Source organism: Rhinolophus sinicus, linkage group LG04 (genome assembly GCF_036562045.2).
Source record: "Rhinolophus sinicus isolate RSC01 linkage group LG04, ASM3656204v1, whole genome shotgun sequence".
NCBI lineage: Eukaryota > Metazoa > Chordata > Mammalia > Chiroptera > Rhinolophidae > Rhinolophus > Rhinolophus sinicus.
Window position 1 is genome coordinate 104,597,120 of NC_133754.1, and position 19,185 is coordinate 104,616,304.

Here is a 19,185-nt window from a genome sequence, read left to right on the forward strand (position 1 = left end):
GAACCTCCATCACTGCACGGAGCCAGATCTCAGGGTCCAGGCTCCATTTCTGCGTGGTCTCAGGACTTGTCCCTCCAGCCAGGGTCGGGGCGTCTCTCTTTGTAATGCGGGTCCCCGGCTGTCCCCGAAGGTCGCACCCGACTGTCTGCGGGCCTGCCGCAGCACGGCGCGGCGAATGGGCGGGCGCTAGGACCGCGGGCCGCGCGGGCGGCGCCGCGCTACCTTAAACCCGGCCCAATGCCGCTGCTGCGCCACTCGGCGCGCCGGCGGGGCTGCGCAGGACGAGCGCTCCGCCCGCCACCAGGCTGGAGCCGGCGCGGCAACACCTGTTCGCGGCCGCAGAGCGCACGCGAGCCCCGGACGCTGCTCCCTCGCTCGCCGCTTGCCGCCCTTGCTAAGCCAATGGACCTCCGCCGAGCCGCTGCACAACTCTGGATCCTAGCTTTGGACGCCTAAAGTTTTCTCCTCCTTTTTGTTTTATTATTGTTATTGATTTTTTTGGAGGGGGGAACCGGGAGGGGAGATTCTTCGCCGCCACCAACGTAAGATTTTTTTTCTCCCCCTGGAAGGATTCCTGCTGATGTCTGCAGAGTCGGTTAGAGTAAAAACGGCGCATGCCTTCCCCGAGTCAGGACCCGTGGATTCTGACGTAGCCCGTGCATCTTAAAAATCCTGTAATAACGCCTAGGCATTGAAGTTGCTATGGTCATTCTGATCTGGAAACCAAATGGAGAAACTACGGATTTTTTCCCTTATGACGGCCGGCTGGGATGAAGACATGCTTGTCTGCTAGGAGCTGGGGCTCTGTCAGTAGAGATACATACTAGATATGTTTATCAGTATGTCAGTGTGTGAGTATAAAGCGAGGGTTTCTTAGACTGTTAGTGGTTTGACCTTGAACCTGTGCCAGTGAAACAGCAGATTACTTTTATTTATGCATTTCATGGATTGAAGAAAAGAACCTTTTTTTCCCTCTTTCTGCAACCGCAGTAAGGGAGGGGAGTTGGATATACCTCGCCGAATATCTCCCGGGTTGGCACCATCATTATTGTTTATTCCTGTGCTCCAACAGCCCAGCCTTCTGATGGCTCCCATAGGTGAAGTTGGGAACTATTTCGGTGTGCAGGATGCGGTACCGTTTGGGAATGTGCCGGTGTTGCCGGTGGACAGCCCGGTCTTGTTAAGTGACCACCTGGGTCAGTCCGAAGCAGGGGGGCTTCCCCGGGGACCGGCAGTCACGGACTTGGATCATTTAAAGGGGATTCTCAGGCGGAGGCAGCTGTACTGCAGGACTGGATTTCACTTGGAAATCTTCCCCAATGGTACTATCCAGGGAACCAGGAAAGACCACAGCCGCTTCGGTAGGTGTACCATTAACCCTTTAGTATCCGTGCCGTGACATGTCAGGATTATAACAGCCAAGAAGGGGTGTCCGGGCGGGGGTGCGGAAGGTGTCTCTCCTTCTCTCTGTGTCTCTGTCTCTGTTTCGCCAGCTTAAAAAAAAGGGCCTCCGGAATTGCAGATCTGCGACTGGCATCGTGGTAAGTCTACATGACCCCCCCTTTTAAAGGAGGGCATGGTTTATAAATATAACACAAGTCCCTCGTTTCTTTGCATTAGATACCCGGGGAGATCAGGTTTAGGAAGTTTCTTTTGAATGGACTGAGTTTAAAGCTTTAATGATTAACTGCTGAGAACTTAAAAATGCATTTTCCTGAAGGCAGAGGTTATCATCTTGTGCCCAAAACAAGTTTTTGCCCCTTCCTCTTTCCTCTAAAAAGTATCCTGCTTGAATTGTACATGAAGCGTATAGTTGATTCCCACCGTGAGGGTTCCGTGGGGATGAGGACTCAAGTCACATTTTAGACTTGGGAAGGGACAGGACGCTCTTTTGAGGCGCTTGTCCTTCCAGCCGTCAAGTTGTTACTTATGCTCTGTAATTTTCGTAGTGTGCAGCCTGCGTGGGGTTCCTCGGTGGCTCTCCGGTGTGAGTGTGTGCGCGCGTGCAAAAGGTGCGAGCTAATTCTAAAGGGCATTCAATTCTGAGGATTTCACTTTCCGAGGAGGGTACTTGTGACTCAGCATTGAGGCTGCAGACCCGAGGGCTAGTGACCGTCCCCTTTCATGCCTGCACACACGTGCCCGCTAGGCCACCCTGAGCCCAGCGGCACCCGGTCAGCCAGCAGAGTCCCCGTGGGGGACTCTGGGTTTTTTTTTCTTTCCTTTCACAAAAAAATAAAAAAATAAAATGAAAAGCGGCAGTTTGAGCAACCAGACTGTTGGAAGGAGTTAACTTCTGAGTGGACCCACCTGACAACATTTAAACTGGGTCGTAAAAAACAAAGTCCTGCGGTGATTTTCTTCCTCATGCTTTCGTGCCAGATGTTGACCACAGTCTAAACTATCTGTTTAGGTTCGCGGGGCTGCGGATGAGGCCAGAAGGCGAGGAGGCGGCAGGCCTGAGATGGGGTGGCCCAGCATTTTCTCCTTTTGCTCCCCACCGACCCTCAACCCCAAACTGAACCTACTAGTGCAAATATTTCTGGCTTAAAAAAAGGGGGGGGTAACTCTTGGCTTTGCAATTATTCAGTTGAAACATACCCGCCCTCGCCCCAAGTGAACACAGCTCCGGTAGTGGCACAGCGAAGACTAAACTTGACTACAAGTGCTGCGCTGGGGCCACTGTAGGGGCTGCCACCATGCCTAGCGTTCGTACCAGGACGCGAGCGGTGGGCGCAATGGGTGGGACCGCTAGAGTGTTCGGGTTGCGCTCGCCGCCCTGGCGTCGGGGCCGCGCCCGCGGGGCCGAACGGCGTGGGCTGGGGCCTCTGAGCTGGGTGGCGGAGCCGGGTCCTCGCGCTCCCGGCCGGCAGGTGCCGGCTCCGCAGACCCGGCCCGGGGCGCTCTCGGCGGCCGCCCGGCCGGCTCCGCGCGGTCCTAACGCGCTCCGTGTCACTCTCCTTTTCCTAGGCTGCTGCGCCCTGCGGTACTGCGGGATTCCCGACTCTTGGCCCGGGGCTACGGGCGGGGGCTGCCACACTGATGGCCGCGTTTGGGGAATTAGGTTTTTTGGCCCAAGTTGAGCTCCTTCGTTTCTCTTTGTGTGAGTGGGTCCGCGAGGCTGACAGCCGCCGCCCTGCCTGCGCGGTTGTTTTCGGTGTGGGAACCACTGGAGGCGCGCGCCGCGGCGGGAGAGTTGGTGGCGGGGACTGAGGACAAGCTGGAGGTCGGACCCTGACCAACCCCCGTCCCATCCCGGACCGTTCTCCCCTTTTCTGAAGCGCACAGCCGGGGCTCGGAGAGTCGCTGGGTCCGGGAGGTGGGTCGGGCCCCGGCCCGGCAAGGCCGAGCAGCAGGGAATGGGTCGCCTGACAAAGGCGGGCGGAGGCCGGCGAGGGGCGGCGGGCTATTGTTAACCGCTTTCCCAAAGCCCAGCTCGCAGTTCGCGGCCCGCTTTCCACCGCCGGGGGTGGGCCGCCCTTTCGGAGCGGGGAGCCCCGGGCGCGCGGCGGGGCTGCACCGGGCTGGCCTGGGCCAGGGCCATGGTCGGCCTCATTGTGTAAATTGGCCGAGCCCGGTGGGTGACGGACCCTCGGAACCGCCGGGGCCCGGCGTGGAGCGACTGTGAGATGTATCGGTGGGGATCCTCCACCCCAAGCTTTTTATTATTATTTTAATGCAGTCACCTTTAGGGTAGGACGTTTGCTGCACGCAGTCGAGTAAATCCAGCAACTGCCACGGGGAGAGGGAGGATGCAAGGAAGGGAAGGTGGGGACCGCGAGGGTGGGGAGAACCCAAAGGCGCGTTCTGGGGTCAACCGACAAGGACTCCTGCTACAGCGGCTTAATAAAGACCATAAAACAACAACAAAAAACGAGACCTCGTCACTCCCCACCCCCCAATCCTGGAGGTTGGAGAAAGGTGTCGTCAAGGAAGTGACATCTCTACTGCTTAGACTCGCTTGGCACTGTTGGCCGGGTTGGTAGGGGCAGTGTGGGTTGGAGGGAGGGGAGCAGAGGCCCGGCCAGGGTCAGGGGCAGGGGGCGCGGAGCCCAGAGCTCGAGGGTGGGCCGGGAGCCCGCGGCGGGGGAAGGGCTCGCCTGGAGCTCTGCGGTGCCACTCTCCCTGGCTTGAATGTGGCTGAGTGGGTGGCTGTACGCAGTGGGGGTGGGGAAGGAGGGTTATTTAAGTCTTTCATCCGGCTGCAGTGAGAACGGCCCCCGGGGTGACAGCAGTGCCGCGGTCTCCTGCTGCTATCGCTGCGGCAGGTCCCAATATTAGCAACCTCTGCAGCTCTGTGCGCGCGTCGGGCGCCTCCTGCCCTCGCTGCGCAGCCCCTCCCGGAGGAGTCGGCGGCGCTAGGACCCGGCGCGCGCGCGGGCGGGAGGACGGGCAGACGGGCGGCGGGCGGGGCTGGGGGCTGCGGCAGCGCGTCACACCTGGCGCGCGGCTCCCTGCGGCCGCCTCACCTCGGTCCCCCTCCCTCTATTCTCCCCGCTGGGATCGCCTTCCTCACCCTCAGTTTCTCCTCCCAGTCTCTGGGAAAGAGTAGTTGTGGGTAGGGAAGGGCTGAGTTTACACCTTGATAACCACAGAAAGCGCATTTTCCACCTAAAATAAACCGGCAGGAGGAAACGTGCTGGAAAAGTGACCCCCACCCCACCCCCATGCCGCCGCAGGTGACTGCGGCTGAGGGCGAGCCTGACAGTGACACAGCGGCTGTGCAGGGAACGTGGGGGCGGGGATCTTACCGTCGACCCAGCAGAAGCTGGGGCCGTGACAACTTAGGTGGGACATTGAGGGAGCCCAGTGTTTTTCCCTTTGGGAGCGATAGTGTGGAGAAAAGGAATTTGGGATTGTGTCTCTGGGGTACAGGCTGGGGGAGAGAGATATTTCCTTTCACTTGTTTTTTTCTTTTTTAAAGCAGTTGCTAGACAGAAAAAAGCGAAACGAACATCAATTGAGGAAATGGTCATGTACAAGAAGAAAATCGCCTTTGGGCCTGACCCGCTATTTCTCTTGCACAGGGGAGCCTGGGCAGTTGACCCTGGCCTTGGCAGAAAAATGGCCTGCTTCTTGGGCTGTGCCTCTTGGCCTCCAGTGGTGGCTCTGCAAAGACCCCAGGTGAACGCTCAAACTCTAGCTGCCGGTTTAAACGGTCCAGTTGTCAGGTGGAAGTTGTATGAGAGGGGAGGAACATGATTTAAAACAAAAGTTTAAATCAATCTTATTTGCAGGGTTTTGAGCTTCAGAAAACTGTTCCATGTATCTGGCTCTCGAGCGGCTCATTAAGGGAATGACTGCGTATTTAAAGAGCTGCTTGCAAGACTGGTCCTGATTCTTGCAAAATTGGTGGGGTTATAACTCCCATTCAGTCATTCTTAAGTACCTCTGAGATTTGCTCCAGTTGCTGCAGACTGGACTTGCCCGGTGGAGGCTGAGATGAATACTTGGGCAGCCCTGGTGTGGCCTTCTCTGGGTGAGCAGGGGACTCTGTAGGAGGGGGTTCCATGTGTTTTGGAAAGCCTCTCTCCAGTCTGCCTACATTCTTGTCCTCTGAAGAAAGCAGTGCTGTTAGCTTTTGGGGGCTTTTGGGCTAGAGTGGAGCAGCTTCAGCCAGCCCTCCTCTTCCCGGGGTGGCCTTCTTTTTTTTTTTTAATTAAATTTATTGGGGTGACAATTGTTAGTAAAATTACATAGATTTCAGGTGTACAATTCTGTATTACATCATCTATAAATCCCATTGTGTGTTCATCACCCAGAGTCAGTTCTTCCATCACCATATATTCGATCCCCCTTACCCTCACCTCCCCCCCCCACCCCCCTTACCCTCTGGCAACCACTAAACTATTGTCCGTGTCTATGAGTTTCTGTTTCTCATTTGTTTGTCTTGTTCTTTTGTTGTTTTTGGTTTATATACCACATATCAGTGAAATCACATGGTTCTCTGCTTTTTTCTGTCTGACTTGTTTCGCTCAGCATTACTCTCTCAAGATGCATCCATGTTGTCACAAATGTTCCTATATCATCTTTTCTCACTGCCGAATAGTATTCCATTGTGTATATGTACCACAACTTCTTTATCCATTCATCTATCGAAGGACATTTTGGTTGTTTCCATGTCTTGGCCACCGTAAACAAAGCTGCAATGAACATTGGCGCACACGTGTCTTTATCTCTAAATGTTTTCAGATTTTTTGGGTAGATACCCAGGAGAGGGATTGCTGGGTCATACGGCAATTCTATTCGTAATTCTTTGAGGAACCTCCACACTGCCTTCCATAACGGCTGCACCAGTCTGCATTCCGGGGTGGCCTTCTTATGGCTGTGGCGGTAAGGCCCAGGACAGGGGCCTCATGGGTGCTGGGCCAGCTTTCTGTTCATTGGTCCATTTGAACAGAGCTCTGGGGCTGACCACTGATACCTAGTGAAGTTCTAGTGTGGTCCTTTTCCTGATGTGGTCTCAGGAACTGACCTGGCTTCTGGTGGACCAGGGATGATCCAGGACCCCACCAAAGCCCCCGGGGCCCAGTGGAAACTGTTGGCTGCTGTGGAAGGGAATTGCCAAATGATACTAGGCACTAACCCTGTGCTTCCCAGGTCACTCCATCAGTAGTACCCTTTACTGAGCCTGTCTGAACTGAGGATGCCTAGGGTGTTTGCCTAAGAGGAGAGAGAGCCACCAGGGTACACATGAGACGGCCACAGTTTTAACTTTAGGCACAATCCCACCATTCCCTTCCCCCTGCTTTTCTTTCTTCTTTCCCTTCCTCTTTCCTTTGTCCCCTTCCTTCCTGTTGGTCATTAAATATTTAAATGTTTCCACACAGGAAGCCTTCTCATGGGCTGTTATTGAGCTGGCACCCCTCTGTATTGCACTTGTATAAACATATGATGGGGAGTGGGTTGAATGAGTACAGTTGGAAGCACGTTTTTGGCTCTGGCTCAGGCCCAGTTAGTTGACCTGCTTGAGGTTACAGAGTTCACTGGGGACAAGATGGCACCAGGAATGGTAAGGATTTCAGACTGGGCAGGGGCGTGTGTGTGTGTGTGTGTGTGTGTGTGTGTGTGTGTGTCTGTGTGTGTAGATCTTGTTGTCAGGTCTTTCTGACCTGAAGGAATGGCTGTAACTCAGACATTTGGGTGTTCCGTTTGCCCTCAGATCACTGAGGTGACCTCATGAAAAGCTGGGCCGTTCTTTTGAGGACTCTCTCTTCAAGGAGCTGTAGATATATGGATGGTGTTTGAGGTGATGAAATCTTTTCACCTGGGGTCACTAGATAGGTAATTCCTTCTCACTTGGTGAGCCCCTCGGGGGCTTGTCTCATGTCCTGTTTCTTTCAGGAAGCCCCCTCTGACTCCCCTTCCCAAACCCATCTTGGGACACTGACAGTCCCCTAAACAGGTCCCTCTCACTGCATTCATCACATTATCATATTTATCTGTTTATTCATCCTTCCTCCCACCGGATGGGGAGGCTTTGACGGTACAGGGCATAGGCTATACCTTATTCATCTTTATATATACAACACATGCCATGGTGCTTGCCTTAGAATAGTCAGTCTATAATCGTTTTTTGACTGAAAAGTCCATGCAGTGAATTAGCTATCTTGATGTCAGAAAAAGAAACAAGTTATATATTTTAAATACTTTGATTTCCAAAGTATATAATAATAATTTTGGAACTTAAGTCCTTTGGCAGAAGAAGCTGTGTGCTATGTGCACATAAACAATTCGAGTAAATAGTCCACAGACACATGAGGTGTCTGCCTTTCCAAGCCCTGCACGAGGACACAGGCAGTCCCACTGCTTACCTATTCTTCCTTCTCTCTGCTGCTCCTAGTCCTGCCCACGGGGTCTGTGGGTCCCATCTAGGCAACATCTTCTCATCTATAGTCATGTAATAATGATATCAAAATGGCACAGAAATCCTGGATACATGACAAATAGTAATACCGATGGTAAGATATGTGTAATAGATGAGATAGGCTTTGGAGTCTGCTTGGGGGAAGCTGTTTAACATCCCTAAATCTCTGTGTTCCCATTTGTAAACGAGATTAAAATATTTTAATGCCTGATGATTGCACGAGAGGAGGCCCCTCTGGGCTCAGTTAAATGCCCAAGCATGTCTGCTACTAGACTGCCATTGTTCTTGATGCTCAGTGACCAGTGGTCACATGGGTCTGTGAGGTCACAGACACCATTCCTTGTTGGGCCCGATGGTCACTAGCTGACATACATTATTAGTTCTCAGAGCTGCCTCATGTCTATGGAAGACAGAAGGGTCATCCAATATCCTCTCAGAAGATTCGAGTATCTTTTAGTCTTTGTGATTAAGCCTTTCCCTGTTGACATGGTTTACCTATTGCTCAGATCTCGAAGGGGGCTGAATGCTTCCTGTCTTTCATTTTGTGACTATTGGACATTAATGAATTCCTGACACAAATTTTGGGATAACGCTGACCTATATTGATTGTGGTGTGCTTTCAGGTAGCTAAGAAGAGATTCACATGTATGTGACTCCTAATGGTAATTAATTGTACAATATTAATTATTTTCAACCCTAGGAGTAAGAAGTAGTACAATGAAATAAACTGATTACATCAATCAGGGTGAAATGAGTCTCATGGAAATATTGCCTTATTTATCTTTCCATTAGCTTTGTGAGTAGGAAAGGCTAGTGATAAACTTGGTTATTTTTGATGTATCTTCCGTTATAGGTTATCAGATCTAAAACGTAATTTGTAGGTTTTCTTTATATTTTTCCAAACAACATTTCACATTCTATAAAAATAAATAGTGTTGCAGGTCCAGATAGATACTCTGTGAACTGTAAACACAGGTATTTGTTGTATTTTGTGCTTACAAAACAATTAGGAAGAAATATCCTTTAGAAGAAATATCTTTTCTTTTTTACATCACCTTGGAAACTTTTGCTTTATTATATTTATGTAGTTCATGTCTTTTTTAATTTTTTAATTAAATTTATTGGCGTAACTTTGGTTAATAACATTATGTAAGTTTCAGGAGTACAATTCTAAAATACATCATCTGTATATCGCATCATGTGCTCACCACCCAGAGTCTAGTCTTTTTCTATCACCATGTGTTTGTCGTGTCTTCTTTTTAGTCTATTTTGTGAGAGTTGCAAAATTAATTGTTTAAAAATCCACGTAAGTGCTTCTTGATTAGTCACATGAGACTGACTATAGCCTCATGTTATCTTTAGTTTTCTTCTAAACTAAAATGTAAGTAAATTTTTCAATATTTGAAAATTTTTAAAAAAAACAAGAACTCATTATTTGGTATGCATTAACTCAAGGTCTACATAAAGCCTGGCAATTTATAACAAAATTGAGAAAATGGCTCATTGCAAGTAAGATTAGCATTGTCCCAAATATCCTGCTGGGCAATCATGTTAGAACGACAATATAGAGAAATTGAAGCTGCTGTTGTATGGCCATAAAATTCTAGATTTATGCCCAGCGTAGGTATTGTTATTCTTAGTGAGGTAAGCAAGCAGAAAGGAGGAAATAAAAGATCATTTTGTTGACTTGTTTTTGGGATAAAGTATTCTGTGACTATTTTAACTCAAGAGCTGTTTGGAACCAGAACTTTGTGTTATTGTAATTGCTTAATTGTCTGTGTGAGGTTTAGATAAAAACAGCAAAAATCAATACTTTGCTTAAGCAAAAACATTTGGGATGTGTACAGGCTACTTTAGTTTTCTAGATGGAGCTCAATAATGTTACACAGTAGAGAGCTGGATAACTTTCTGTATAAACCAACAAAGTATTTCATTAGCACCTCATATTTGTATTTTGAAGGATATAAGGTCATTCTCTGATTAGAATTTTTTCTGACCTATACCCATACGCAAGTACTTAATTTCACATTTCTAAACTGGAAGTACAATTGGAAGTTTTTCTTTTAAATTATACTGTCTTAGGTTAATTAGAATATGTGCACTAGTTTATCTGTCATGTCACTTGTCAGCATATCTATGTAAATACTAGCTTTCTTATTTTTAAAATGTTTATGTGTCATGTTGATAAGTATTTTGTACCATTATTATAAAAAAATCAATTCTTTTGGGCAGTGGTTTTAAGAAATGACACTTCCTCAATGAGTGTGAGATTGTCTAATTTGGGAGCTGGGCTCAGTGTCCTCCCGGGAAGGTCTGGTGACGCTGAGACTCCAAGGCCATCTCTGTGCTCTGATCGTCCTGTGCCTCTGCCCTTTGTCTCCTAGGCATTCTGGAATTTATCAGTATAGCCGTGGGCCTGGTCAGCATCCGAGGCGTGGACAGTGGACTCTATCTGGGGATGAATGAGAAGGGGGAGCTGTATGGATCGGTAAGTACTGTGAGTCGCCACACCCGTGTCTCCCGTTGGGGCCCAACTGCTTTTTCTCCAGGTTATAAATATCTGGAGCTGAAGCCCAGCCTGTTTGGAAGGCGAGTGTGACTTTTCAGGTTTTGAAGCAAATTCTTTCATTTTTATTCGTAGATATTAGTCCCGGATCTTCACTAGACCAAAGTTTCTAAAAAAAGGCTTTATTCATATGCCAAACCATTTTCATTATCAAGAACATAAAAAATTCACAAGTGTGAAAAATCCCATCGTCTTGTTTTAAATGGTAGTTATTTTTGAAATGAGTTGAAATTATCTTCTCCCAAGCTTTGTTAGGCATTGTAATTAAAACTAGAAATAGACCATGCAGGGAGCAGAAACCCTTTCTCTGAGCTATATACGATTTTCATTATGTAGAGAGAGAAGGGAGATGGAAATTATTGTTAGATATTCTTATATGTGAATAAGAATATAAAAGTATTGTAATTATTTGTGAGTATTACGAGTTTCGTTTTTTCCTTGTCTCACTTCCCATCTCCACTGGTTGCAAGCTGCTTGGGGTGTGGGGTAGGCAGTGACGTGTTCATGGTGCCAACCCGGTGCCAGGCACATTCTAGCTGCTCAGGGACAGGCAGGAAGCCCTTGCTTCTGCGTTACCAGGAGGGGACGGACTTTAAGTCTTTGTGTCTGCAGACTCCTGCCAGCACAGTTTCTAAAACACAGCTCATGGTGCACAGTAGGCACTCAATACATTTTTGCTAAGCATCTGAGTATGAATAGTAGATGACTAGTTACTCTATACTAACTTGAGTTTTCAGCACAAAACTTGTAGTGAAAACAACCTTTAGTTTTTCTTTCCCATTTGTGGTCACATGGGAATTTAATCCACATTCTCTGCAATATGAGAACTTTGATTAGAATCTACAAAAAGTTGAAAATTAAAAGAAGCTCAGAGTGAGAGAAGTTCTGGAGTCATCTGTCCAGAAAAATGAAGAGCATGTTCACATAGGAGCAGGAGAAATATTTCCTAGATACCTAGGTATCTTCCTTTCCTATTTCTATACCAGTGTGTGTTTGTGTGCGCGTGTGTGCGTGCGTGTGCGTGTGTGTATATACATACAAGGGTTGGAGGTAGTATCAAACTTTTACTCAAAAACTCCAGGTAACAGTAAATTGTGGCCTATGTAATTTAAATATAGCACACACCATTTTTAATGATACGTGACACAAGGATGGTTTTCTGCCTTGGTAAAACGAATGTAAATGGGTTGATTTTGTTAGATAGTTAAGCCTTTTTAAGAAAGTGCTTCCTTGAGAGAATATAGTATTTAAAAATATGTTTTTAAGCCTAGGATTGAGTTTAGCTGTTTAAACACAGTTCTTGGTTTGATAAAGTTATTTATTTCCTAAATTATTTTTGTCAACACTTTAACTGCAATTGCACAAAATGTAAGGAAGCTCTTCAAGTTTTAAACACAAAGTGATGTTCTCCTTTTGTTATCCCCTCAAATTTTTTTTTTCACTTTTAGGTATGTGATGTGGATTTAAGTCGGTCACAGCTGAACTCAATAAAATGTTTTTGTGTGTAGGACACAGTCTGACCTTCGGTGGGTAGAAGGGACTGTTTTATCACAATGGTCTCCAAACTCTTGCTCATATACCACCACCAAAAAAATGTTTTTGAGTTTGGATTTCAGCATTGCATATTAAATTATTTAAAAATTGTAAATGTAAAATATAGTTCATATGTGTTATTTTATTTTATAAAACACAATAAGGTAAACATTTGTAAAGGGTGCCATGACTGAGTAAACACAGAGGCTGTACTGTCTGCTCCCCATTCCGCGGACCCACTTACACTCCCCTCTGGAATACCTGTCCCTGTAGAGAGACGACCCGTCTTTCAGATGAAATGGCCACACAACAGCCCTGGGGTCTGCTGGGTGACCAGGAGCAGATGCGACTTTGTGTTCAGCACAGGGGCCTCCTGTTGGTTGTCCCAGGTCAGTCTTGTCTGTGCCTCTGGATTCTTTCAGTGGCCTCTTTACCTGTCTCACCTCTCATCCAGCTGCCTCTGGCCTGTGTGGCCTCGACTGTAGCACAGGCTGGGGACAGAGTGAGGGCTCGGGCCCTCAGTGAATATCAGTGAGAGCACTGCCTGAAAAGGTGACAAGGGGCAGGAAGTTGGAGAACCACATCGTGGCAGGTTTTCTGTGACTCCCAACTGCCTTCTTGAGAGTGGGGCTAGGAGTGGACTTTTCACTCCATGGCCACACAGTGACACAGTCACGTGGTCACACTGTCACATGGCCACATGGTTGCACAGCTAGCTGACAGTCCCAATCACTGAATGCTGGCTAGGCAAAGGGGACAAGCTGAGAAAAGGCAGAAACAGCTCTTTTTCCTTTTGTGCTTGAGAAGTGCATACCTTCCCAACTGTGTCCTCATGCTTGGACACTGCTTGGAGGAGTGTAACGAGGAATAAGGAACACTGCTTTTCCATACTCTGATTTCCTTTGTGGAAAAATGTCCGATGTGGCATCTCTGCGTGACCCTGATTCTCCCATCTCCAGTCCACCCTCCACACTCACGGGAGAAGTACCTTCCAACCCTCAGCTCAGACCCCTCCCGCACTTGCCTTTGAAGGTCAGTGTCCCCATGCTTACCGCAGCCCTCAGTACTGTCACAGAGCACTGCCAGTCTGTCTCTTGTCCTTTCTTCCCGTGTAATTTGAGCCGTCTCGCTGCTGTTCTGTCTCGTTGGTACGTGGTCAAGTTAGCCCCTCTGTGTGGCATGCTTTTTTCCTGCCTTTTCTGTGGGAGGAAGCAGCATTCTTTCTTTAAGATTCAATAAAGATATTGCCTCTTCTGCAAAGCCCTCACCACACCTCTAAATTGAACCCCGGTTTTTCTGGTTAGCCTCTCTGGTGCTTTCCTCTGGGCCCCTGTCATACTTTGTCTGTATTTCCCTGATCACACAAGCAACAGTACAGTTTATAGTGTAGTTAGTTGTATTTCTGTATTCCCTAATGTATCAAAAGGGCATGGACCATGTGTTTCTTTTAAAAAAAAAGATATTTATTAAAATATAGGTAACATACAATATTATATTAGGTTCAGGTGTACACCATAGTTATTCAACATTTATATACCTAAAGAAGTCATCACCATGATAAGTCCAGCAACCCCCTGACACCGTACCATGCTATCACAATATTATTGACTACATTCCCCATGTTGTACATTACATCCTGTGACTTATTTGTTTTATACCTGGAAATTGGACCTCTTATTCCCCTTCACCTTTACCCCTTTTCAAATTTTTCAGTTAGAGTTGATAGTCAGCATTATTCTATATTAATTTCAGGTGTACAGCATAGTGGTTAGTCACACATTTGTATAATTTGAGAAGTGATCCCCCCCTGACTAATCTAGTACCCTCCTGGCACTGTACATAGTTATTACCATATTGTTGACTATAATCCCTATGCTGTACTTTACATCCCCATGACTGTTTTGTAACTACCAATTTATACTTAAGGCCTTTACCTTTTTTGCCCTGTCCTCCAACTGCCCTCCCATCGATCACCTCAATAAATCTAGTACCCATCTGACATGATAATTATTACAATATTATTCACTATATTCCTTATGCTATACCCTACATACTATGACTACTGTGTAACAACCAATTTTTACTTAATCCTTTCCCCTTTTCACCTGCCTCCTCAACCCCCTCCCATCTGGCAACCATCAAAATGTTCTCTTTATCTGTGAGTTTGTTTCGGTTTTGTTTGTTTATTTTGTTGTTTAGATCCCACATATAAATGAAATCACATTGCATCTGTCTTTATCTGTCTGACACTTCACTCAGCACAATACCGTTTAGGCTCATCCATGCTGCTGCAGATGGCAAGAACTCATTCTCTTCCCTGGCTGAGCAATATTCCATTGTATATATGTACCACCTCTTCTTTATCCATTCATTCATCGACAGACACCCAGGCTGCCTCCACATCTTGGCCACTGTAAACAATGCTGCAATGAACATATGGATGCACATGTCCCCTCAAAGTAGTGTTTTGGGTTTCTTCAGATAAACACCCTGAAGTAGGATTACTGGGTCCTTCTACGTCTCTTGCTATACACTAAAGTCCATTTTGTCTGGTATAAGTATTGCTACCCTAGCATTTTTTTTTTTTTTCATTTCCATTTTCATGAAACATCTTTTACCGTCCTTTTACTTTTAGTCTGTGTGTATCTTTTGATCTGAAGTGAGTCTCCTGTAGGCAGCATATGTAAGGGTCTTGTTTTCTTATCCATTCAGCTCCCTTATGTCTTTTGATTGGAGGGTTTAATCCATTTAAAGTAATTGCTGACATGTAGTTGTTGCCATTATATATATATATATATATATATATATATATATATATATATATATATTATTTTTTTTTGCTAACTCAAGTTGGATTTTTTGTTACTAGTATCAGGTGTACAAAACAATGTAATAGTTAGACATTTACAACCCTCACAAGGTGATAAACCCTCTCCCCTAATCTACTACCCCTCTGACATTGTATATAGCTGTTACAATTCCATTTATATTTTTGATCTTCCCACCCTCATCCCCCATCTTATAGAAGTCCCTCTAAGATTACTTGTAACATTGGTTTGGTGGTTATTAACTCCTTTAGCTTTTTCTTGTTTGGAAAATTATCTGTCCTTTGATTCTAAATGATAGCTTTGCTGGGTAATCTTGGTTGTAGGTCCTTGCTTTTCATCACTTTGAATATCCCTTCTGGTCTGCAAAGTTTCTGTTGAGAAATCAGCTGACAGTCTTATGGGAGCTCCCTTGTAGGTAACTAACTGCTTTTCTCTTGCTGCTTTTAAGATTCCCTCTGTCTTTAAACTTTGGCATTTTACTTATGATGTGTTTGGTGTGGACTTCTTTGGTTTTCATCTTGTTTGGGACTCTCTGCACTTTCTGGGCTTGTATGTCTATTTCCTTCACCAGGTTAGGGAAGTTTTCAGTCATTATGTCTTCAAATAGGTTTTCAATTCTTTTCTCTTTCTCTTCTCCTTCTGGTACACCTATGATGTGAATTGATGTTGTCTCAGAGGCCCTCTCCTCATGTTTTTGGATTCTCTTTTCTTTTTTGCTGTTCTGATTGGGTGTTTTCTGCTACCTTATCTTATAAATTGCTGATTCGATCCTCTGCTTCCTCTAATCTACTGGTGATTCCCTCTAATGTATTCATTTTGGTTATGTTTTCTATCTCCGTTTATTTTATGTTTTGTATCTCTTTGTTGAAGTTCTCCCTGAGATCATTGCACATCTTCATAACCAGTGTTTTGAACTCTGCTTCTGGTAGATTGCTCGATTTTGTTTAGTTCTTTTTCTGGAGCTTTGTTCTGATCATTCATTTGGGACATGTTTCTTTGTCTCCTCATTTTGGCTGCCCTGCTGTGGGTTTGTTTCCATGTTTTAGGTAGAGCTGCTATGTCTCCCAGTCTTAGTAGAGTGGTGCCTCATATAGTAGGTGTTCTGTGGGGCCATGACCAGTCTCCCTGGTCACCTGAGCTCGGTGCTCCAGGTGTGTCCCTTGTGTGTGCTCTTCTGTTGTAGTTGAGCCTTGTTTGCTGTTGGCATGACAAGGGAGGGATTGACCCGCAGGCTGATTGGTTGTGAGGACTGGCTATGACTACAGTGGAGAAGCTGTTGTTCAAGGGCTGTCCCTACAGAGCAGGATTCACTTTAGCAGGGCTCTGGTGCCTGCCCAGTCTGCCTTTTTGGTGTGTCATTCTTGGAGGCTGCTGGGTGATGCTCTGGCTGAGTCTGAAGCTGGCCTCTTGGTGTGCCAGTTCCCAGGGCCACTGGGAGGGGCCCCACCACAGGCCAAGTTCAGCCACAACCTGTGTCCTGCCCAGGGCCACCAGGCATGAGCTTCAAAGCAATCCAAATATGGCTGTCACCCATGCTGGGCTTGGGGGTGCCTCAAGAAGCCAAGCCACATACCGAGACCAGCTGTGGTGAGTACTGGGCTTAGGGCTGCTTAGCTGAGGTACAGGACACACTGAGGCCAGATGCTGCTTTGGGTTTGTGAACCTTTGAGAGGTTTTAGGAAAGCTGCAGCATAAGCCAAGACAGCCATTTGTATGGAAAAGTCACTGGAAGCAGCTTGGGTCACCATGCAAGTTGGGTGGGGTGGGGTCACAGGACATCACCAGGGTGGGGTGAACGGTGTTAGCCAGATTGATGGAGACTGAGCTATTGTGGTGCCTGTGTCTGCACACTGGGAAGGGGAAGGGCTCAACAAAGCAACAATCTGTCTGGGAGAAAGCAGCCCCTCTTGCCCTTGCTCTGAAGCCAGACAACTCAGTTCCTCCCCTATGTCCCTGGCACTTTTCTAGCCTTTGCCCTAGCACTGGAGCTCAGAGTGCCAGTTGCTTCTTTTTAATGATGCCTGACACACAGCAATGACCCTTGTGTGTGGATGGTGCTCCATTGATGCTCTTTGGATTGAAATGAATTAAACACTGTGATTTCTTTCTGTGCTTCATTAAACATACAGGTTTGGACCTTGCTGTATCTTTGCTTGTATGGTCAGTGTATACTTAGGAGTCTGCTGGAAGGCAGAATCTCTGTCTTCTGTTCCCAGGCTGAATTGGACAGTGATGTGTTATCCCTGATGTGTCCAGCCCGAGGGAGACCCAGCTGAGCCTGGAAAGAAAAATAGTACAGTGGTGAGAACCCAGCCACAGGTGTCTGGAGACCTGGGTCTTGCTCTTTCTCAGCCTCCAGAGAGATGCTGGCCTTTGTTCTCTTCGTCTGTGACATGATGAGCTTGACTTAGCTGTCTGCCATGTCTCTTCCGATTCTGTATCTCCAAAGTTTAGGGTTTGGATTTTCCAGCTTCACTCTTGAGTGGTGTGTGCCTGGTCTGTGGTGCTGCTGTGCACACAAAATGGTGCGGTGAGCTATTTGGCTCCTGCATGTATAGCTGGGAGGAGAGCTCCCTGGGCTTTCCCTCTGGTCTGTACCTAATGCAAGAGAGGGGAAGAGTGAGTGTGATGTCCATGCTCCTCTGTGTCCAGGGACCATGTTCCCACTGGGCCTGTGGTGACTACACCTGGGAATGGGAAGTAACCAAATATCACATTTCATTATGATGAGACTCAGAGAAGGAAAGGAAAGAAACAGGTGCTAATTCTAAATCTATTAGTAAACTCAGAATTGTAGCTTAAATAATTTTTACCTGTGAAGTTGTGTGAAACTCAGGAAACTAAAGTGGAGAAGGTGTGCTTCTCAACATTGAGGAAACCTTGAAAAGACTTATCTTATTAAGAAAGAAGGTATATAGGAGATCTGTATAAATAGCAGTTGCTTGTATAAAGTAAATGAATGTGTAACTGTAGCAAAAATTAATTTAAAGTGTATTTTGGAAATGGGGATTATTTCTTTTTTCATCTATGTAGTTTTTTTTTTTTTGTCTCCAGGTTTATCTTGGGAATAGAGCTAAAAGGTTGGTTGTGAATGAAGTAATATTTCTTCCGAAAAATATATGTATAGGATTCTGATGTCCTATTAGAAAGTGAAAGTAGGAAAAACTATATTGCTAATGTGTATCATGATGTGATTTAATGAAAACCTGAGTAATTCTAGCTCTGGGGTGGAGTTTAATTATTGTATCATGTGCTAATTCATTCATTCACTCATTCATTTACAAACATTTATACCTACTTTGTGCCTAGTACTGCGCTAAGTACAAAACAATGCAACAAATACCTCAAAATCTGGTAGGAGACGACTGAAATCACCTACAGGTGGGAGATTCGCGCGAGTGGAGGGAGGAGGAAAGGGAGAAGTGCGCGGAGACGGAGCCGCGCGGGCGCAGGACGCAGACCTCGCTCAGTGCGCCGAGCTCGCTGCTTCCCGGAACTACCGCAGCTGCGGGAGAGGGAAGAACTCGGACTGCTAGGGCTCCGCTTGTGGCCCACGGGGCTGAGGGGACAGCATATAACACGGCTGAACCCAACGCTCACGGCAGAGACCTCGGAGAAAAGACTGAGGGAAAAAGGCTGAAAACGGTAGTTTAAGCCGCACTGCCGAGCAGAGAACGGAGCCTTAGGCACTGAGACTAGCCGCCCCCTCCCTCCCCTCCCAGAGCTCGCCCCGCCCCCACCTGCCCGGTGCTAGAAGCGAAACAGTAGTAGTGTCAGATCAAAACAACAGAAAATTTGCTATTTTGAGAACTGTGTACCGCAGACACAAATTCACAGCCCAACTAGTTCCGGCAAAGGGGAGAGACCTGTGGAAGCAGGACCGGCTGTGGTGGTGGTCGCCGCCATTGCTCTGGGCCACCTCTCACAACTCACCCCGCCCCTGACCCCACCTAGCTGGGCGGATCCCTGCAGGAGTAAACAGAACTGCTGAAACATACGGGCTCTGAATCAGGAGCTGGAAGAGCTTTGGAACATCAAAAGCTCTCCGCATACCCCCCGGGACACTGCGCCCTGTGACCTAGACGAACTATAAATAGAGGAGAAGCCCGTCTCCCAGGGAATCCCCCCATTGTGTGAGAAGTTGGAATAGTGCAGAGAAAATAGCACTACCGTGTGGGAGAAGAAAAATAAGTTGCAGTTGGAGAAATAATAAAACATTCTACCAACAAGTACTGGCAAACAAAAGAAAGACCGCTTCCTATCAACCTGTTGCAGAAGTCACTCCTGTAGATGTCTAGGAAGAGAAATAGTAAACCAGTAATCGCCATGAATAACCAAGGCAACAAGATAGCTCAGAAAGAAAGTGAAAAATCTCCAGAGAAGGGACTTAA

The 19,185-nt window shown here is 46.8% G+C and overlaps 1 protein-coding gene across 5 annotated transcripts in view; it reads left to right on the forward strand.

Moving 5' to 3' along the window:
- Window positions 1-258: 258 nt before the first annotated feature.
- Window positions 259-19,185, forward strand: part of FGF9 (fibroblast growth factor 9) — a 184,523-nt gene continuing 165,596 nt past the window's right edge. The window contains exons 1-2 of one of the 5 annotated variants that reach the window (XM_019715677.2): window positions 259-1,361; window positions 10,252-10,355. In XM_019715677.2, coding sequence (XP_019571236.1) covers window positions 1,085-1,361; window positions 10,252-10,355 — 381 coding nt within the window. In that variant the 5' untranslated portion in view covers window positions 259-1,084. Of the gene's footprint in view, window positions 1,362-3,325; window positions 3,979-10,251; window positions 10,356-19,185 lie in introns of those variants that run through there. The other 4 variants (XM_074330149.1, XM_074330150.1, XM_074330151.1 and 1 more) reach the window with 4 other exon arrangements.